Source organism: Triplophysa dalaica, chromosome 11 (assembly GCF_015846415.1).
Source record: "Triplophysa dalaica isolate WHDGS20190420 chromosome 11, ASM1584641v1, whole genome shotgun sequence".
Taxonomy (NCBI): Eukaryota; Metazoa; Chordata; class Actinopteri; order Cypriniformes; family Nemacheilidae; genus Triplophysa; species Triplophysa dalaica.
In genome coordinates, this window is record NC_079552.1 from 14,138,113 (window position 1) to 14,161,327 (window position 23,215).

General features: G+C 39.1%; 1 protein-coding gene across 1 annotated transcript; it reads left to right on the forward strand.

Moving 5' to 3' along the window:
* The first annotated feature begins 4,482 nt into the window (after nucleotides 1-4,482).
* Nucleotides 4,483-22,957, forward strand: atp10d (ATPase phospholipid transporting 10D). The gene is given in 22 exon segments (XM_056761414.1): nucleotides 4,483-5,199; nucleotides 8,402-8,606; nucleotides 8,853-8,938; nucleotides 9,033-9,139; nucleotides 9,231-9,362; nucleotides 11,231-11,343; nucleotides 11,812-12,064; nucleotides 12,320-12,534; nucleotides 12,687-12,863; nucleotides 13,028-13,369; nucleotides 13,372-13,663; nucleotides 15,143-15,240; nucleotides 16,994-17,120; nucleotides 17,367-17,551; nucleotides 18,563-18,851; nucleotides 18,952-19,028; nucleotides 19,160-19,285; nucleotides 19,369-19,569; nucleotides 19,668-19,748; nucleotides 20,460-20,564; nucleotides 20,684-20,871; nucleotides 21,221-22,957. Coding segments are annotated over 22 exon segments (4,020 nt in total). The 5' UTR covers nucleotides 4,483-4,807; the 3' UTR covers nucleotides 21,450-22,957.
* The last annotated feature ends 258 nt before the right edge of the window (nucleotides 22,958-23,215 follow it).

Sequence of the window (23,215 nt, forward strand, 5' to 3'; positions counted from 1 at the left end):
AAAAGAGAAGAAATGGCTGGTAGATTATAAACTCTGTTTTTATGTGTTTAGGAGGAAAGCTATTTGTACTGCACACAGGGACTCCTGCCATTTTGGCCCCCGGGGCTCTGTGATTTCATTGATTCTTGCAAATCAGCTCTTATGGAGCGACTCCGTGTTATTCGACACAGATGTCTGCAGCTAATATCCGGAGACACGGGGAGAGGCTGGTACTCTCCTCCTTCATCCCTGCCCCCTAAGAGTAGTCTGGATGCTCAAGACCCCGCGTTTCAGCGGCTCAGCGGAAAGAGAAGAGTCGTGGTAGCACGATGGGGTACGCACCATGCGGAGTACCAGAACATCTCAAAGGGTTTCAGAAACAACAGCATTCGGACCACCAAATACAACCTTATCAGTTTCATCCCCATGAATCTGTTTCAGCAGTTTCACAGGTGAGATGTTCATTGTTAAAGATCTTTCACTGTTGCTAAGTAAGGTCTTTTCCAGATTTTTCGTCTTTGTCAGAATGAATCATAGACTGGTGAGCTAAATTACTGTTTTTAGTGTCCAGGCTTTATCGTGCTGGGAATGTGATGTACTTTATTTGTTAGACAGTTTGCATACTAAATTCCTCTCAGGGTTGTTTTAATTAATTTCTCATCCACTTTTCTTTTGCTAATGGTTTTTTTTTCGAGTGTCTTGCTATGGGCGTCGTGCTTTTCACATTCTGTCAAGTTAAAAAGCGCCCACACACTTTGAACACCTAGTGCATTCTGTTACATGACCTTGCACTTTATCTATCTGAAGGCAAAGCATTTCTAATGTAAACAACAACCAGGTGAATCACAAATCAGTCTTCATTATACAGTCGTTCAGACAACCTACAGCTGTTACCTTTTTGGAAATAGTTTTTCCTAGAATTGTCTAAATGATTTGTGTGTGTATTTTATGCTCTGCTGAGAGTCTGATAAAGTGTTTTGCTGACACAGTTTTGTCTTTTCTGTGACAACAGAGCAGCAAATTTATATTTCCTGTTTCTCGTGTTGCTGAATTGGGTGCCGGCAGTGGAAGCATTTCAGAAAGAGATCACCATGATCCCTCTCGCTGTGGTGCTCACCGTCATTGGCTTCAAAGATGCCATGGAGGACTACAGACGGTACCGCTACGACAAGAAAATAAACAACACGCTGACACATGTCTACTGCAGGTCAGTGTGTGTGTTTCTACAATGTACAGTGGTGGCCAAAATGATAAGCACACTAGTCTTCCTCCAGATAAAAATGGTTTTAAGTCAGTTATTTCTATCTTTTGCTTTAGTGTGACAGTAGGAAATATCATTTCCATACATTCATTTTGCCATTAATTGTTATAATAAAAATTTTGTTTGCACAAAGAGTCACACAGAGATCTGATCTCATCATCATCCAGTCTCTCTGGAATGACATGAAGAAACAACAAACTGAGACAGACTAAATACAGAAATACTGGGGCAACATCACCAAGATGCTTTAAGAGACCTACCTGCAAAGCTATAATATTGTTAAAAGTGTAAGGCAGTTGTGTAAAAATGCTGTTAAATGAGGATGCTGTCAAAAATAATGTCATAAATAGATATTGATTTTCTTTATCAACTAATTTCTAATAGGCGCAGGCTCCCCGTGACCCGAGGTAGTTCGGATAAGCGGTAGAAAATGGAATGGAATGGAACTAATTTCTATTAATACATTAAATCAACATTTAGTGTGACCATCCTTTGCGCTTAAAGCAGCTTTTAGCAGTTGGTTCAGTTTCTTCATGTCGTTCCAGACAGACAGGATAATAATGATGATGAGATCAGATATCTGTGTGGAGCACTGGGTGTTGTCAGACTCAAATCTCACTGGATTAATTAATATCAAAATTACTGTTTGGAAACTGATATTTCCTACTGACACTGCAGCACAAGATAGCTAAAAGATGACTTAAAACCATTTAAAGCTTGTGAAAATACTAGCGTTCTAATAAATTTGGCAATCACTGTAGATAAAACAAGACAAAAACAACACTGTAATGAACACTGATTGTTTGAACAGTTCTTTGTCTATTTTGTGATCTCATATTGCAACTACTTGCTGACACCTGGGGGCTCCTCCTTTGACAGTGGTGTATTAATACTGTATCCTGAGGAATACATCTTTTAACTCTTAAAGCGGCCCTGCAATGATGTGTCATTCATTCTGACTTCTTTACAATGTTAAACGTGCTGTCTTCTCATGCTTAACATGGTCCTCTTGTCAAAAAACATGTTGGGCGTATTACGTTGTATTTCTGTGCTTGATACACTCCCCCAGCGATCGTACAGGTTTCGGAAAGTTTTTTCGAACATATATAACTGTTTCGTAACAACTTTTCTTAGTCCCTTATTGGACAGTTCTCCCAGAAAAGCATGCGTCACAGCTCGGGAGAAGGAGCATGTGCAGACACTTTCACTTGTAAGCAGGAGAGAGTATGATCGCAAAGTTCAGGTGTTTCTTCACTGCATTTGGGTGATAAATGTTATATAAACTGTTGATATAACGCTGGATTTGGAGATTGTTTGAAACTGATATATGGAGCCGTCCCAGTGCTAAAAGATGCCGGACATGAACCGCATGTGGTGAGTGATACTGATGTCTGTGTTTTGTTGACAATGGGTGCGCACGTGCTTTGGTTCAGCCTACCCCTCCCCCCATACGCACCGTATGTTTTCGTAAACAATCGTAAAGCTGTATCTCTCTTTTATAAATGTGATCAAACTAAATACTCTTCGAAGAAATGAAGTAAGCAATACTACTCTATATGTACTCAAGATTAATATGAGATTGGCAGAAACCTTGTGTGTTACGCCAGCTTTAATGAAAAAGATCATTATACTTTGAAAACAAGCTTTGGTAACACTTAACTTAAAGCCTTTAGGAATTATGCATTATTAAGGGTTATTAAATGGAATGATGCATTATAATTGTTCGTGTTTGTTGTAATACATTAAATGTTGTTGTAAAGAATTATAACCAAATAAAAAATGCGAAGTGTAACAATTAATTGATAAGTGTTATAATATGTAAGCTGTAGCAACAATTATTCATAAGACATTATAAGGTGCATTACAACGCATAATTAAAACAGTAAAACTACTTTATTAATAATTAAGAAGTAATAAGTACATTAATATGTACTTGTATAATAAAATATTATCAAACACTGAGGCAATGGAAATCGCATAATATAACAGAAGAACCCACAAAAAAATACTTTGTTGAAACTTCCTTCCCATCCTAAAAAGACCATTGAACTTTCTTTTTATACAGAAACATCTCATTCTACAATCGTTGGGGTTTGATATCAGAAACTGACATGTATGACAGGCTGCCTGATACATGATATTAATGATGTCCGTTTTGATTTCATTAAGCTGGCCCGCTTAGTACTAGTACATGAGGACAAACAGCAAACAGTCCCACAACTGTTTCGAAAATCTTAGTATCCCTTAAATAAGTGAATAATGTAACATTTCTTGGCATAAAGTATAACTGGACATTTGGAGAAATCAAGACCGATGAATTGATGAGAGTAAACGTGTAGAAAATTCTGAAACCTTATGCCCTGTTTGCTGTCCTATATTCTTCAAATTATAATTTTGATCTATTATCACAATAGTCATTTTTCCCACTATTGTAGTTAATGGCGTCCAAGAACTGGTTGATTACAAGCATTCGTCCAAATATCTTTCTCTGTGTTCATCAAAACAAAGAAATGTATACAGATTTGGAACGGCTAAAAGGCGAGTCAATGATTACAGAATTTTGGGTGATCTCTTTAAATACTACGATTGCAAATGAGCCTGTTAACTAATTAACTGGGTTTGCATTTGTTTAAAATAAACATGAGGAACCTGGTGTTGTTATTATACTTGAAAAGCGGTTACTGTTGACACAGATTCACTAACTTAACCCAACACTTCCAAGAAATAACATTGCATAATTCCTTCCAGCTTTACGCAAAACTTCCTTCTAGACTCTCATTAAGAATAAGGAATCATGAATGTGTCTCTTTATTTCTTATTCTTTCACTTAAATCTTCTATGGAGGGATCACATAAAAGGTTTGTTTCTAAAAAATGTATTAGTATGAAGCTATTGTACTGCAATGCGATGAAACGATATGTTGCATCCTCATGTGGAACTTCTAGTGTGGCTGAGAATGTCACAGTTAACCCCTCCCACAACCCATGACCAGTACTCGTGTTTGACTGGGGCCATCATAACATGCACGAAAAATATGATCTTCGCATATCTACAGCGTGCGGCTAAATGTTAGTGTTCAGAAAGTAATACTGGTAATTATGAGTAGTCCTCCATTATGTTTTATAATACTAATAACAACAACAGTCTCCGCACCTGGTGAGTGTCCTCTGTCCCACATTAACGTCACTGGTTGCTCATTTACCAGCTGCTTTGTCTTCTCAGTTGAAAAACCGCCTCTTGAGTCATTAAAAACTATACATGAGTTTGTTTATGATGCCTAGGAGTGTTTCCTGGATGAGGAGCGGCCAGTCCACATGCTGTAAATTATTTCACGTTTCTTAGACACACTTTACTGTTGAAGCAGGTTTTGGATAGAAACACTTCTCAGGTGTCTGATCTGGCAAGTCAAGTCTTGAAAAGGAACGGAGGGAGGACAGTGATTGAGCATTTTACCTAGGAATGGTAGGACCTGTCGGATATGCTGGCGGTAGAGAAACAACCTGATTTGGCTGGAATATTCTTACACGCTGTTTTGCCGGAGCTGAATGATCTGTATTCAGTCCAGTCATGACTCCGGTGTCGGACCCAGATCAAGGTGGCACTTTCAAAGATCAGCCAAAAAAGAGAAGGGTTGTCATCCCATGTTGGACCGAATATGAAGAGGCGATGGAATTGCAGAAGTCGTACAGCAAAAACAAGGTCAGAACGACCAAATACACATTTCTGTCTTTCATTCCCAAGAATCTTTTCGAGCAGCTCCATCGGTTCGCCAACGTATACTTCTTATTCTTGGGCGCGTTGAACTTTGTGCCTGTCGTGAATGCCTTCCAGCCAGAGATCTCCATCATTCCTATTATTTTAGTGATGTGTGTAACTGCTGTCAAAGACCTTTGGGAGGATCATCGACGGAGGAGATCGGACCAAAAGGTCAATAACCGCTTGTGTGATGTGTATGACAGGTAAACCCATGAAATTTTCTGAAAACCATTTGAGAATTTAAAATACATTTGTAGACACGAGCTCTCATCTATAGATGCATGTGTACTTTAACCCGAATAGCAGCTGATATCTGCTATCAGCGGATTATGGCACAATCGTGGTGTCATACATCATGCAAAACAATTGCTTATGATTTGTTTGTTTTGTTTTTGCACAAGTCATACAGTTTTGTTCTTAACATGTAAGAAAAGCATTATTTAATCGATAGTTGTGAGGTGATCTGCCCACAAATTTCTTTATAATGCACATTTGACTCTTGTTTTTTTTTCCCAATTCCAACACTGGCTTGATCTCTGAACAATGTATTGCTTCATCACGGCACGTGAAGAAATATGACTGGTGTGTCAACACATAGCCATGTTAAAAACAACAGATTTTGCATATTTCAGGTTCCAATCATAGCCGATTGCTAAAACCGGTTTATGCTGTTTCATAATTGTGAGTCTACCTGTGAAAATGCAAATTCAAGTCCCAGTGAAAGTTACAATGCCTATTTTGTCATGAAATATTGCAGCATTTATTGTAAATAAATGATCAATCTGGGTGATCCTCTTTTTAAAATTATGTGCCCCATAAAAAATGCACTTCCTCCCTGTCATTAGTATCCATCTTAAACGACGTAGGTTAGATGGCTTGTGCGGAGCGTCTGTTAACTCGCCATTCAGCTGTCAAGTCTGCTGCCAGTTCCGTTTCAAAATACAATGGCTGTTTTATACATCCAATCACATCGCAGAGAAATATAAATAAATACCATTTCACTCGGAAAAGTTCACTGGGACTTTTTTCGTTGATAAACTGATTTTTTCTGTAAAATCATCCTACATAATGTAAGGAACATTTTGTTAAAATAAAACCTTGATATATTTGGTATTGACTGTGTACAGGCATGTCAAAGATTGAAATCGTAGTGAAATTAAAGGAACAGTTCACCTAAAAATGAAAATCCTGTCATCATTTACTTTGTACATGATAACCTGTATACATTTCTTTGCTCTGATGAACACAGAGAAAGATATTAGGAAGAATGTCAGTAACCAAACAGATCTCACCCATCGGGGATCTCATGCACAGGGGAAAATAACTCTTATGGGGGTGAGATCTGTTTGGTTAAAGACATCCTTCCTAATATCTTTCTTAGTGTTTAGCAAAACAAATACATTTATGCAGGTTTGAAACAACCTAAGGGTTAAGTCAATGATGACAGAATTTTCATTTTGGGTGAACTGTCCCTGCTGTTAATGCTTGAAATCAAATTTGATGCTCATAAGTGGATTTTGAGACGGGCAGGGTCACATCATTTCGGTCACAGGTGAAAGTGCACATTTGAAGTTGTGCGAGACTGAAAACAATTGCAGTATCTTTTTACTATGATCTATAATATTATTTGCCTTCTGTCAACAGGGGCTTTGAATTCCCTGAATCACGGTCACGTCTATTGTATACACTTGCACAAACAGACATGGTGCACTGTTTGTAAATACACTGTTGAGTGTATTTATTATGAAAATGATTTTTAGGTATAATTGTAACACTTTGATACTCTAGCTATCTATCGATGACAAAAACATACAGAGGTATAAAAATGTGTTGGCTGTGTTTGAAGTCCTTCTGTGTTCGTTTAGTTTTGTTAGCTGTATCACTTTTTTTATTCTCTAACATTTGCCTCCGTAAAGTTGGTAATTCTGCAGTGTTCAATAAAGCTCCCATGTGATGGTCTTGCCGCAGGGGTCATATTAGTTTTCCTGTTGTGTAGCTGTTGCCATGGGAGTGATGCACAGCGTTTACTTAATTACTCTGACTTTGAGACCTTGGTTGGTGTTGACTTGAGGAGAAACAATACAAGTGTAATGTTAGAATGTGTGCGTGTGTTGGGCTCAATTCAAACGAAAGACGGATAAACAAAGCAGCACTGGGAAATGCATATTACCTCTACTAAGAGTCTATTTGCTTTCTGTAATAGATTGGGATTTCAGCATGGCAAATACTTCCTAATATTACTTGCAAGACTGGTTTTAGTGCTATCCAAAGGGTTAAGTTATCTCATAATAAAACACATACAGTAACTAACTTGACATCACATTCTTTTGGTGGTTGTGTAGAAGCAACAGAGATTTTGTCAGAAAATGCTGTATGGGTTTTGTCAGACTCCTAGCTATTGAGAGATTAGCTGACAGTGTAGCCACACACAACATCTGTCTACTCTATACTGATTTTATTAGTATGATAACAGCGATTAGTAGGTGAAACTAACAAAGTTGGAAGTATTGAATGGTGACACTTTAGGATTTATTGTTAATATAAGTTGAAGTGTTTGCGGACATTAACTAACATTGAACAGCTTAACTTGTCTTGCATTTATTGATTTTTCTTAATCTTAGTTTAAACTAAATATTCATCGTTTGGTTATGTTAGGTTATGCCGACAGACACCACCTTTGATTTCATTCAAGAAACCTTGCAGAAGGATTGTTCATTGTTAGTTCATGTTACTAGATTTAAGCGATGTTCAAGGTGCTGTGTGTAATTTTTGGAGGATCTATTTACAGAAATGCAATACAATATATTACATCAGAGGTGTATAAAGACCTGACCTAAATAGCGTTATGTTTTTATAACCTCAGAATGATTTATTTCTATCTACAAACACCGCGGGTCCCCTTGCATGGAATTCACAATGTTGTTTCTACAGTAGCCCTAAACAGACAAACTGTTCTACGGAACGAGTTTTATAAATATGTGATCTCCTTTGGCACAGAAGCAAAACGTAACGACATCTTAGTCCTGTGTCAGCCACCATTGTTCTTCAAAAGGGAGGGGTGGAGTGAGCCGTTGGTTGCAATTTGCAACCTCAACACTAGATGCCGCTAAATTTCATACACTGGACATTAAACCAATGGAACCTTATTGTAAAGTGTCACTGCGTAAATGCATAAAAGCTGTATGAAAGTGTCTGCCAGCTGTATAAATGTAAATATAGTGTGTGCTATATAATATTCTATCAATATGGTGAACACACTGTTACCTCTATCCATTAAGAAATTTGTTGGTGTGTTGTCTCTACGAACATCTGGATATTTTATGGTTATCTTCATTTTATTTTGAGCACACAAAAGCATATAATGAGGATATAAAAAGGTTTCTGTATGTATTTGTGTCTATGAAGGAAGCAGAAGCATTATGTGGAGCGGAGCTGGGCAGAGGTGTGCGTTGGTGACCTGGTCCGTCTCTGCTGTAATGAAATCATACCAGCTGACATGGTGCTGCTACACTCGTCTGATCCTAACGGTGTGTGTCACATCGAGACTGCCAATCTGGATGGGGAAACAAACCTGAAACAGAGACAGGTGGTCCGTGACCTGCCACAACAGGTGAGTGGCTGTCAACTTTACCACCATTGGCAAATGGTATGAGCACAAGAAAACTGTAAATTCCTAATATTTAAAAATATATATATATATTTTAAGTATTTAAAAGCTTTTAAAAACATTTTTAGGGAGTTGTTGAATGAAATATACACTGTCCTCTGTGTTTTCAAATTTTACAAAGATAACATCTGAGGTTTGAGAATGAAAATAAAAATGTCTGTATGTGCATGTCGTATGTGTTTGCATTAGGGATCCGAATTCATTCCAGAAAGCTTCAGCAGTCGCATCGAGTGTGAAAATCCCAATAATGATTTGAGACGCTTCAGGGGCTTTATGTGAGTAAAGTAGCTGCTTTTGTACATAATAAACACACGGAGACTCTTTTTTATTTTGAATTCAAAGGTAACTTGTTTGATTTTACCCACACAGGGAACATCCTGGTAAGATACGCGTTGGACTGCACAGTGAAAATCTGCTGCTGAGGAGCTGTACAGTGAGAAACACAGAGACTGTCATTGGCATCGTGGTCTATGCAGGTCACTTTCACATTTCTGCTCTTTGAGATAAACTTCACCACAGAATGATGTAGCTAACAGATGGAGATAAATTAAATGCATGTGCTTGCAGGTCATGAGACAAAAGCGATGCAGAATAACAGTGGACCGCGCTACAAACGAAGCAAACTGGAGCGGAGGCTTAATGTAGATGTGCTGTGGAGTGTGGCTTTACTTCTGCTTATGTGCTTTGTTGCTGCTGTAGGTCAGTATTAAGAAAGACTATATAAATGAACATGAGATTGAAATGGTACTACTAGTATTACTTACGAGGAAATTGTGATACAGTTTTTCACATAAATATAATTTGTTGTGGTATGAATGAAATAACTCTCCGGAAGTGATCCAAATATGGACTTTCCCTAAAGACATCATCATCCATCAGCAAACAGTTCTCAGCACCATAGACCTCGGTACACACTACCCTCACTTCAAACACTGAACTATCCTTTTTCCCACCACTTACTGACACTGAAGTCACCAGACTTCTCTCCAACCACCTCACCACCTGTCCCATCGACCCAATCCCCTCCCATCTCCTTCAGACTCACACACATCATAAACATCTCCCTGCTCACAGGCACTTTTCTATCCACATTCAAACATGCCCAGCTCATGCCCCTACTGAAGAAACCCACATTGGACCCCCCTACTACTGAAAGCTACAGAGGTGTATCTCCTTCCATTCTCTGTGAAAACACTTGAAAGGGTAGTTTTAAATAAAGTGTCTTCCTACCTATCCCAGAATAAGCTACTGGATGACAAGCAGTCCGGCTTCAAGACAAACCTCTCCTCTGAGACGGCTTTGCTAGTGGCCCCAGAAGCACTGCGGATAACCAAGACAGAATCTAAATCCTCGGTCCTGATTCTGCTAGACTTATCTGCAGCCATGGACACTGTCAATCACCAGATACTGCTAGCAACCTTGTCATCACATACAATCTCAGACTCTCTTCTCCGCTGGTTCGAATCCTACCTCTCCCCAAAGGATCACTCAGGGATCAGTGTTTTGACCTCTCCTTTTCTCCATCTACACGACAGATGGAGACCCATCATACAGGCACAGAGCTTCTCCTATCACTGTTTTGCTGACGACAGACAAATTTACATCTCATTTTACCCAGACGATACCACTTTAGCAGCTTGCATTACAGCCTGCCTTTTCATCTCATGGATGAAAGAGTATCACCTCCAGCTGAAACCTGCCAAGAACCACTTGTATTTCCGGCACACCCCACGGTGCAACGCGATCTCATCATCCAATTTGGCAATACCACAATCACTCCTTCCCAAACAGCCTGGAACCTTGGAGTCATATTTAATGAACGGCTGTCCTTCAGTGATCACATTGCAAAGACAACATGGTCATGCCGATATGCTTTATTTAACATTAGAAAGGTTAGACCCTATCTCACTGAGTGTGCTGCACAACTCCTTGTCCAGGCCCTGGTAATCTCAAGGTTGGACTACTCTCCTCGCTGGTCTTCCTGCAAAGGATATCAAACCACTCCACCTGGGGAAGAACGCTGCAGCACACCTCATCTTCCAAGCCTAAAAGGGCTCATGTGACACCCCTTTTCATCTCTCTCCACTGGCTACCTGTTGAAGCCTGTATCAGCGCAGTAAATAGCTTTCACACTAATTTTCCTTCACAACTCCTTCCTGGTGGAACATTCTTTCTACCTCAGTCCGGTCAACCACATCTCTCACAACATTCAAAAAACTACTTAAAACCCATCTCTTCTGTGAATACTTGACAAACAAATGAAAACTAAAAAAATGAACCCTCTATCGTTCTCTCAACGGGTATTGTTCTTGCTTTTGTTGAAACTAGTAACTTGGTATAAGCACCTATTGTATTATTGCTCCTATATGAAATATCGCTTATTGCTCCCTGAACTCTCTGCAAGTCACTTTGGATAAAAGCGCCTGCTAAATGACTCATTGTAAATATAAATGTAAAGGGCTTTGGTATTTCTCATGCAATTTCTCATGTATAGCTGCTAGTTTAGGTAATGAATGTGTTAACATTTCAAGATTGATTGATTGATGTGGTTTGCTGGTGATTTACAGGTAATGGTCTTTGGTTGAATGGACTAAAGGATCCCATCTTCATGATCCCTGATAACACGCCCTCTGCACTCGCTGCCTTTTACACGTTCTGGACAATGATTATTGTTCTGCAGGTTAGTGACTGTAAACATTTACACATGATATAATATGAGGGTGCAAAATACTCTATTGGCTAAACGCTGTGATGACATTGTGGAGAGTAGATGAATCTGAAAGCGGAAATTCTACTCTTTATATAGATACCAAACTTGAGTGTGTAGTTCCCAAAGAGCGGTTTGGGGATTACGGTGATTTTTGTTGGTGGTTTTGCTGCATCCAAAAAATAAGGTTTTGATATATTTACAGTGAGAAATTGACTAAATATCTTCATGGAACATAATCCTAATATCCTGGTTTAAAAGGAAAAAATATGTTGACCCATACAACGTTTTGTTGGCTATTGCTACAAATTTACCCGTGATACTAGGGGAGACCAGGGTCATAAAGTCTGTAGTTATAGTATATAGATCAGTATACTGTATGTATATGTTTAAAACGCCAACTCATAGCTCCTTCACTCCCCCTTTTCCTCTATTTTGCAGGTGCTGATTCCCATCTCACTCTACGTGTCTATAGAGATTGTGAAGCTGGGACAGATTTATTTTATTCAAAATGATATAGATCTGTATAACCCGAGATTTGACACAGGAGTCCAGTGCAGAGCATTGAACATCACAGAAGATCTTGGTCAGATTCAGTATCTTTTCTCCGACAAGACAGGAACCCTCACAGAAAACCGCATGCTGTTCCGTCGCTGTACTGTGGCAGGAACAGAGTACCCTCACTGCGAGAACGGTCAGTTTCCCACCCAAAAGAATTCATCCCTTACCAATTTCCATTTCAGGGTGTGCCATTTATAAAGGGATACCTTACCCAAAATGTTATTCTCATTTACAACTTAGGATATCACTATTTGCATTTTGAGTAAATAACATCTACCATCTGTGAATACATTTTAACTAGAGTTTGTTTAGGCAACACACTTAATTTTATTTTGGTGTGTCTTAATAACTTATAGACTTATGAAAGTTTTGTTTGTCATTCCCTCAGCTATTTCTCTGGAGCAATTTGAGGAGCAGGGGTGTGGTGATGTAGATCGCTCTCACACGCTGAGATCGCGCTCCAGCAAGAAGTCCCTGAGCTGTAAATCTCTCAGCTGCAATCAAAGTTCGGTCTCTCTCAAAACCCTCACTGCAGAGTCTGACACAGACTCTGTCGTCGACACGCTCCGCAGACGCACACTCGGAGCCTTTAGCGGCACCATGGTGAGATGTGAACCCAATGACCCATAGCTTCTATAAATTTAGCATGTATACTCTTTTCTGTATTAGTCACCCATTCATTTTACTTTATCACACCTCAGTGAGTATTTATCGTCTCCGATATGTGTGTGTGTGTGTGTTAATGTTTGATTCAGGAGTGTGCAGTTGTTCCAGACCCTCAGCTGAAGGGGAAGCTGGATACCTTGTGTTCACCCATGCATCCGTCTGTCCACCATGAAGCTGCTGAAATCTCTCACATTCTGGACTTCTTTCTGGCGCTGGCCGTCTGTAACACTGTGGTGGTTTCCTCGGCCACCCAGCCGAGACATGTGGTATGAGCCAAAGCTTTCCTGATATTCAGCTAATCCTGCTAAAACATGAACTCAGGCCCTCCTCCACTTTGTCATGTGCATTCGTTTTAGTCCACTTGCTTCACTTTAGCCTTTCAATGAAAGCTATAATTGTTTTTGTTGTAATTTTGTGAATATAATATCAGGTTCAGATGCCTGTGGTTCGCACTCACCTACGCTCTCTAGAGGACATGAAGCTTCTGTTGCAGAAGTTGAGTCTACCTCGCTTTCCCAACTCACCAAATCAAAACACAGACAGCCCTAGCAGCCTGACCAAAAAACTCTTCACCCGTGGTCGATCGGCAATGTACTCCCCCAACAGCACTTCACAAACGCCCTGCACAACCGGACCCTTATCCAACACACCCACTTGCACCCCATCAGATACTCCCTCCACCGCCTCTACTCCAGTCTTGTTGCGCAGTGGCGCTTGTGGTGATATGAAGGATGCGGAGCAAGCCAAAGTTAATGATGAGACTGACAGCGATGAGATGATGATGAGGGGGAGGAAGATGATTTGCTATATGAGGCAGAGAGCCCGGATGAGGCAGCGTTGGTACAAGCAGCAAAGGCTTATGGGTGCACTCTTCTGGGCCGGTCTCCAGAGCAGGTCTTGGTGGCTGTTCCAGGTGCAGGACCGCTCTCCATCCCACTGCTGCACGTGCTACCGTTTCATTCTGCCCGCAAGAGGATGTCTGTGGTTGTCCGTCATCCATTCACAGGAAATGTGATGGTGTACACTAAAGGAGCAGATAATGTCATTATGGAGATGGCTGAAGGAGGTTTGTGATGTCATAACTTTGTTTTATTAAAGCTGGTTATGCTACAGTTTTGCTAGCTTTAGCAATATGCTTTTGTTGTTTTATTTTTTTGTGCAATTGAGTATTTCATATTCGTTCTGCTTAGATATTGTCATGATCAAAAGCTACTTTAGGCCCAAAGTATACTGTCTACATTGTATTTACATTGTCCTTGGGTTGGGCTTTAAAGACTCTTTTGGTCTACCTAAGAAGTGGTGGGTTATGGGTTATTTAATGGCTGATACCACTATTGAGAAACAAACATGGCTAATATAACAATATATTCCAGTAAAATAACAGTTAGTGAGAGAAACATACAGAAAATTGGTGAAACTAACACCGTGTCTACACCGGACGCGACGAGTGTGGACAAAATATGAAATTATAATAGGTTTTAATAGGTTCTATTGTGTTTTGTCGTGACGAACCCCGTCCGGTGTAGACACGGTATGAATTTAGTTAGTTGTAATGAATAATTAATATATACAAATACATGTTAAATCATTCAGACAGTCAGCGACATAGTTCCTGCGTGTCGCTTGTCTGGTTAGAAGGCATACCTAGCTTTGGTTGTCCTAGTAACAATTTGAACAAACCCTCCAATAACTGACGAGAGATGGATGACGTGAGCTCCACTGCTTTACTCCTATTGGTAGTTGCTCACTAAAGTCATTCATTGTTTGCATGAAGTTGAACAATTCTCAACTTTTGATGCTTGACTCCCGTCACTGGACACACCCACTTCCTGTCGCCAACAGTCACATGTTGCTTGTGTCGCCAGAAGTCGCTGGCTCTCAATTGAAATGAATGAAATCGCGATGCTCTACCGCTGCTAGTTGCTAAACGGGGCGTAACAGTTATTGTATGATGCTGAAAATTCAAAAATACTTTACAATAAGGTTGTATTTGAAGAGTTTGTTTTCAAAACGAGATAACTCTGTTTTATTCAAAAATCTGTTTTTTTATTGTGCTTCCAGTTAACTGCAGTCGGATTTGTTTCGATATAAGGCATAATAATTACGAAATAACACAATAAAACAATAAAAACATGATAACATAATAAAAATATGATTTTAGAAAAATCTACTTATCTCATTTTGGAAACATTTCTTGACGTTAATAAATGCTTTACGTAAAATGAACAGAAAGTTATACAGTTGTCAGCATGTATTAATTTTGTTACTGTTAATAATTGCCAACGAAATTAGTCATATTTATTCATTTATTGTAAGACTAATAAATGCTGTAAAAGTATTGCTCATTGTTACTTCATGTTAGCTAATGCATTAAAGGATGTAAACAAAATACAACCTTATCGTAAAGTTAAACCTAAATTCCAAATATTGCCTGGTTGTCTTATAACTAAATTTAATATATAATATTTAGTCACTGATAGTGTTGAACTGTAATAGCTATAAACCCGGTTCATCTGTGTGCTTTGTGTATTCATGTGGGTTGCAGCTAAAGATGGTTTCTCTAGAGAGGTTATGGAACGGACGCAGAGACATCTGGACCAATACGCAAGAGAGGGACTTCGCACTCTCTGTGTTGCTAAAAAAGTATGCTAGGCTTTCTCACTTCCTTTTTTGAAACAATGAAACGTGAAAATGTTCCATCTGCATTCCGTTTGTCAAACTGAGAATAGCATCCATTGACATGCATGAACTTACAGTTGAAAGAAAAAGTATGTGAACCCTTTGGGCTTTCTTGGATTTCTTCATAAATTGGTCATAAAATGTGTTCTGATCTTCATCTAAGTCACAACAACAGAGAAACACAGTCTGCTTAAACAATACCGCACAAACATTATACGTTTTCATGTTTTTATTGAACACAACATGTAAACATTCATAGTGCAGGGTAGAAAAAGTATGTGAAACCCTAGGCTAATGACTTCTCCAAGAGCTAATTGGAGCCATGAGTCAGCCAACCTTGGGTCCAATCAATGTGATGAGATTGGATGTGTTGATTAAAGCTGGCCTGTCCAATAAAAAACACACACCAGTTTTGAGTTTGCTGTTCTGAAGAAGCGTTGTCTGATGTGAACCATGCCTCGCACAAAAGAGCTCTCAGAAGACCTACGATCAAGAATTGTTGACTTACATAAAGCTGGAAAGGGCTACAAAAGTATATCTAAAAGCCTTGATGTCCATGTGTCCACTGTAAGACAGATTGTCTACAAATGGAGAAAGTTCAGCACTGTTGCTACACTCCCTAGGCGTGGTCGTCCTGTAAAGATGACTGCAAGAGCACAGCGCAGAATGCTCAATGAGGTGAAGAAGAATCCTAGAGTGTCAGCTAAACACTTACAGAAATCTCTGGCACATGCTAACATTTTTGTTGACAAATCTACAATAAGGAAAACATTAAACAAGAATGGACTTCATGGGAGGACACCACGGAGGAAGCCACTGCTGTCCAAAAAAACATTGCAGCACGTTTGAAGTTTGCAAAAGAGTACCTGGATGTTCCACAGCACTACTGGCAAAACATTCAGTGGACAGATGAAACCAAAATTGAGTTGTTTGGAAAGAACACATAACGCTATGTGTGGAGAACAAAAGGCACAGCACACAAACATCAAAACCTCATCCCAACTGTGAAATATGGTCGAGGGGGCATCATGGTTTGGGGCTGCTTTGCTGCCTCAGGCCCTGGACGGATTACTGTCATCGATGGAAAAATGAATTCCAAAGTTTATCAAGACATTTTGCAGGAAAACTTAAGACCATCTGTCCGCATCGGATGGACGATGCAACAGGACAACGACCCAAAGCATAGAAGTAAATCAACAACAGAATGGCTTCAACAGAAGAAAATACGCCTTCTGGAGTGGCCCAGTCAGAGTTCTGACCTCAACCCGATTGAGATGCTGTGGCATGATCTCAAGAGAGCGATTCACACCAGACATCCCAAGAATATTGCTGAACTGAAACACTTTTGTAAAGAGGAATGGTCCAAAATTTCTCCTGACCGTTGTGCAGGTCTGATCTGCAACTATAGGAAACGTTTGGTTGAGGTTATTGCTGCCAAAGGATGGTCAACCAGTTATTAAACCCAAAGGTTCACATACTTTTACCACCCTGCACTATGAATGTTTACATGTTGTGTTAAATAAAAACATGAAAACTTATCATGTTTGTGCGGTATTAGTTTAAGCAGACTGTGTTTCTCCTTTGTTGTTAATTTTTTTTATGACCAATTTATGAAGAAATCCAAGTAAGCCCAAAGGGTTCACATACTTTTTCTTTCAACTGTATATGTGAGTCATAAATGAAATTGTGTGACGTAATTGTTTGTGTATGATTGAAGGTGTTAGAAGAGCAGGAATACAAAGCCTGGTTGAAGAGACACGAGTATGCAGAGACCAGTATTGAAAACAGAGAAGAGCTTCTGCTTGAGTCTGCCGAGAGACTAGAAACTAATCTCACATTGTTGGGTGAGACTTTTAGATTATTTCTTATAACACATATAAGGACCCTCATAAACACCCTGAAAACCATAGCAACCAAAAGCATCCTTTGAAACCAAACAAAGCATCTAAGCAATTCCCTTGTAACAACTTGCATCTATTATGGCCTTGAGTTTTGCACTCGAAGAGTCAAGTACCTCTCACATTTTTCTTGTGAACTGAAGCAAAAATTTAATAAAAATGTAGGACCGTATATGTTTTTGTGGCTCACAGGGGCGACAGGAATAGTAGACCGTCTTCAAGAGGAGGTGCCCGAGACCATTGAGGCCCTGCAAGAGGCTGGAATTAAAGTGTGGGTCCTTACAGGAGACAAACAAGAGACGGCTATTAATATTGCCAATGCTTGTAAACTCCTCAGACCGACAGACCAGCTCCTGACAGCCAACTGTGACAGTAAGGTATGGACACGTGTGTGTGTGTGTGTGTGTGTAGAGGGGGACTGAAGGAAAAGTTGGTGAACCAGATAAGTGGCCGTTTGCACACCGGTGTACATATTTCTTGCCACACAACTCAGGTTATCTCCAGTAATCTGATGTAGCCTGGCAAAGCTTTTGAAAAAAATCAATTTTGATGTTAGTAATGTGGACTGGAGGATGGTGCACATTATACAGTATAGACCGTTTCATCGGGCGCACTCGTGCCTGACCCCCAGTTTACTTCCGGTTCGTGTTTAGCTAGAGTTTATTAATATATGAAATTGGATTTAATTTCATTTATGTTAATATTCATTTGTACAAAAGTGCGTATACGCAGTAACGCTTGTTTATGTTTTCAAGATGAAACAGTCTATATGCAGGTGACCTGATCATAAATCCTGCTTGTGATATTAATAGTGTTATTGTCACATTGTTTAAACTTCACTTTTTACGTTGTCTTTTTTCTTTCTTTCAAAATCGTAAAACTTCTTCAGGGTTAAAGGAATTAAAATTTCATATTAAAAAAAAAACTTTTGACTAGTTGTCGTATGTCTTTTCGTCAAGAGACACAAAAGAACCAATGAGATTTGATTTTAATGACATGTTGCCAAAGCAGATTGTATTACAATATACTTCTTATGGCTTTAGGTTTGGTAAATAAACTAAAATGTTAATATTTTTCTTATTCCCTACCCTATAGCCTATTGTTTTGGTTCGGAAGACGAAGATTTACTGGAGTTGTCTAAATTAAATGAAACATTTGTCATTTTAATATAAAAAAATTCAATCAATAAATGAATTATGCGCAACTGAAAAATGTATGCGCAACTAAAACAAGTAATTTGTGTGAACTATTCCTTTAAGAAAATGCATAAAGCAACAGAACATTATGGAAGTGGAAGCTCAAAAACAAAGACAGTATTCTAATCTGTTCAACAATCTAATTTCCGTAAAATATACACAACTGAACTTTCCCTGTGTTTCCCCTTTCAGGAGGCATGTAAGGCTCGACTTTACGAGCTACAGTGTGAGATCAAGCACTTCACCAAAGGAGGAACGTCTAGTCATGACATGTCTGAGGATGATAGAAGCACCTCTGACTTTGTGATGGTCATTGATGGCCGCACGCTGGAGTTTGCTCTGCAAAATGAACTACAGGAGGCTTTCCTGGAGCTCACATGCTGCTGTCGATCTGTCATATGCTGCAGATCCACCCCCCTGCAGAAGAGCCAAGTGGTACGGCTGGTCCGAGACCAACTCAAAGTCATGACCCTGGCTATAGGTCAGTAGACAAGATCTGATTGGCTTCTGGTGAATGAAGCTGTCCATGTAGAGTGTTATGGAGGCTTTGTGAAAATCAAATGCGTGGTTCTCGTTCTCAGGTGATGGAGCTAATGACGTTAGTATGATTCAGATGGCAGACGTTGGCATTGGCATCTCGGGCCAGGAGGGCATGCAGGTATGTGGACAGACACTGAACTACTATTCTGTTTGTTTCATGTTCCAAGCTAAGCAGTTTAACTAGTTACTAAAAGACTTCTTACTGAGACCTTATTGTTCATAAAATCTAACCTGCTTTTTCTACTATAGGCGGTGATGTCCAGTGACTTTGCCATCTCAAGATTTAAGTACCTAAGAAAGCTGATTTTGGTTCACGGTCATTGGTGCTATTCACGCTTGGCTAACATGATCCTCTATTTCTTCTACAAGAATGTGGTGAGTTTCATAAGCACAGGTCAGAATGTATGCGCTGTGGATCCTGTGCCCTTCTTACCATTTTGTTTCTGGTGTCCGTTTAGATGTACGTCAACCTGTTGTTCTGGTACCAGTTTTTCTGTGGGTTCTCCGGCAGCACCATGACCAATTCATGGGTTCTCATCTTCTTTAACCTGCTCTTCACCTCCGTCCCTCCACTCGTCTACGGGGTGTTGGACAAAGACGTCTCCGCAGAGACGCTCCTCGACCTGCCTGATCTGTACAAATCTGGACAGAAGTCTCAGGTGGGTTACATTTCTCCTACACTATTCTGTTGTATTGTAAAATGTTAAGACGTGTATGGCTTGTTTGTGATTCGTTTGAAAAAAACTTGACGTTTCAGGCCTATCTTCCCTCAACATTCTGGCTGACCATGCTTGATGCGTTTTACCAGAGCCTAGTGTGCTTCTTCATACCTTACTTCGTAAGTTATTCTCATGTTTTAGTTTTTAATGATTGTTTGTAAAGGGTTCTTATTTGAATTGAGCGATTTGCATCGTTTACAAATGACATTTGGGTGTGCCTTAGAACGGAAAGTTCCAAATTCCTTTAAAGGTAAAGTGTGCATTGTTTATTTAAAAAAGACTTTATCTTAGAGCTGTGCAATGGATAGTAATTCATCGTTATATTGACAATTTTGGCTTCCGGTGAAAATTGAGGTGAAAGGGTTGTTGTGCAGCATTTCTTTTGGCAAGAATCTACGTTGCAGGGAAGCTTTTTTATTTGTTCCTCAGTTGAATTCAAGTGAAACAGACTATTTATTTATTTATTTATATATGTTTCAAAGGTCAGTGAGCAATCATGGCCGAAATATATTGGCCAAAATAATCCTGGAGAAAACCTACATTCTTCAGCCTGGTGTAAATACATGTAAACGCACAGTTGCTATCAAAACAATGCTTTTTTTTTTAAGGTAGCAATATAGGCTCTAGTCTGTTTGTCCAACCAGTGGATGGTGGAAGTCACTTATTTAGCTTTTCCCATTTTGTACTCCTCCTTTAAGTTTCATGCTCCTGCTTGAAATCCCTAATCATTTTCAATGTATTCCTGTAATACTGTATTGTTGTAATGAATCTACAGGGTAATGTATGTACACAGTGTAAATGATCACATTATCTTTTGTTTGTTATCTAAGGCGTATGCCGGAAGTGATATTGGAGTACTCTCCTTTGGTTCTCCAATCAATGGCTCCGCCCTCCTCATTATCCTCCTGCATCAGGTCATAGAGAGCCGCACACTGGTGAGCCAGTCATTTAGAGTCCAAATTTGTCATTCACTTTGTTGTTTAAAAACTCAATGTGTATAATAAGTGGCTAAATAAAATTGTGTGCAAAACTTCTTTTTTCTTTTTCTTTGCAGACATGGCTACATGGTGCATTGCTGCTCTTCAGTGCCCTGTTCTATTATGTCTTCGTATTAGTGTTCAGCGTTACATGTGTGACATGCAATTCTCCAACAAACCCTTTCGGCATCGAGACTAAAATGATGTCAGAGGCACCCTACTATTTTGTGTGTGCACTTACCACAGTCCTGGCACTGCTGCCTAGGTACAAACACACATATTTATTCATTCACTCACCAGTTTCATTTTAATTTTCAGTTCTGTTCTACATGTACATAAATGAATTGATGTGTAAATTAATAGCTAGCAGCCCTTTACCTAAGCCAAATTTATTGGGTTAGCAGATACTATAAAACAAAGTGCAACCCACTTACCAATTGCAATAGTCTATACGGTTCATCTGGTAGCTTAGCAACATGCTGATGTCAGGCTTCTGAAAAAAGAACTGTCTCGATAGAACATCTTACTTAAGATGCTAGGCAGTATACCTGCAGGCACATATTTGATGTTATTTTTAGCCTTTTTGTCTCACTCACTGTGTTGTTCTTTCACAGGATTCTGCTCCGTGTCATTTTTAACAGCACCTGTCCTTATGACCTGGTAAAAGCACAGAAAATAGAGAGACTCCCTCCAATGGAATACTGCTCTAGCGTAAAGCAGTGGAAGGAGAGCAGGGCCGCTGGGAAACGGTCCACAAGAAACATCCCTGTAAACCTCAGTGTGAATGCCGAAGTGCCTAGTTTAACAGATTGTATCACAGAAGAAGGCGCTGTCGTCTCGTGAACAATTACAGAGTGGCCACCTTTAACTATATAAACAGTCATTAGTAAAACTAATGACTGTATATTCCTGCACTTTAATGACCGGCAGGAACTCTGACCAATCAGATCACAGATCTGGATTTTCTCTGCCCAATGAGAGTGTTTTTACAGTGACGTGCCTGGACTCTGTCTGTGCGGGAGGTAGCGCCGATACATGAATTGCAGTGCAAATTCGTTCTTTTCGTGGATGATGGAATAGACTTCCAGTTGATCTGAGTGGTCCAGCACTGTCTCCCTGCTGCAAGAGACGCAGAGAGTTGTTTACACTTCACATGTCTCAGGCTGTGCCTGTGGCTTTTTGAATTACACATGAACTCCAACACCTGAAGACAGATCAGTGCACATCATGTGTTTGAAGAGATCTGAGTAGTTGTGAGGATGAATCGTGAGTCAGGATGCTGTTAGTCTATGCCAATATATTTTGGCTGTTTTGCAATATAGAATACAGTTTTTGTTTTTTGAGACCGAGATATTCCGGCAGCTTTGTCAAGCAATTGCCCGACCATTATTGTAGAAGTTGCATGCTTTTTCTCTTTTAAGAGAAAACCGTAATCTTGCACAAATTTATTTGGTGGTTAAGACAGTTTATGAATTGTCATAGATCAGGAATGATTATAAGTTACTACAATGCTTATAGCATTTAATGAACAGATATCACCTGACTGACTTTTAAAGGATATTTCACCCAAAAATAGTGTTATCATGTCTTCACGCTCATGTCATTCCAAACCTGAATGGCCTTCTTCTGCAGAACGCAAAAGAAGATATTTTGAAGAATTTTTGTAACCAAACAACACAGGACCTAATTGACTTCCGTTATAGAGACATTTCTCACAATATGTTTTTGTCATAATATACAGGTTTTGAATGACGTGAGGGCAAATAAATGGCGAAATGTTTTTTTTATTTCAGTACTATTTTGAGTAACTCCAGTTACCAGCTGGAATAAAAAAGCACATTTGCACATCCTTTTGTGTTTTTGTTCATCTGGTAACCTATATTCTTGTTTTATTGATCATTGACAGCTTTGTTCTTATTGTGAAAGCATCTTGGTATGTCAAAGTTAATTTTCCCTGCTCAGGAATGAAACAAAGCAAAATGTTTGTGTATATTGTGTAAGGAAACATGCATTCCAGGTGGATCACCAGTATTTTATTACTTTTTATATGTTATTTTTATTGCAGAAATGAATGCTTGATTCGAAAATGTGAATGGATAAACAAGAGCGATGCATACTTAACTTGTATAGTATTTATAGTTTATGAACATGTTATTTTACATCTCTTGATAGACATCGAGAAATTTAAAATAAAACACTCAAACTTATTCATTGTGTATAAATACAATTAAGTGCACATATGTATTTCTAGTAATGTGTGAATTGGAGAAACATTTTGTCGCATTGGATTGTCTACACTGTAAAAAACAACTATGAATAACTGTTAATAAATGAGAACAATTTACTTTTAATTGTGTGCAAAACTAAATTATTGTTTATATATATTGTTTATAATTTGTATTAAATCCATTTTAATACAATTTTAGCAGTTTTGAAATGTGAACCTCAATTTTTGAGCATTCCATTTAACTTTTCTTTCTTTCTAAAAAAGTCTCAAAAATGTAATAAAGAAAACCATCTCATTGTTTAGGCCTAAACTGTCACAAAATATGTGAAAAACGTAATTTTGACAACAACAAAAAACTTAAATGAATCGACGATTTGTTCTG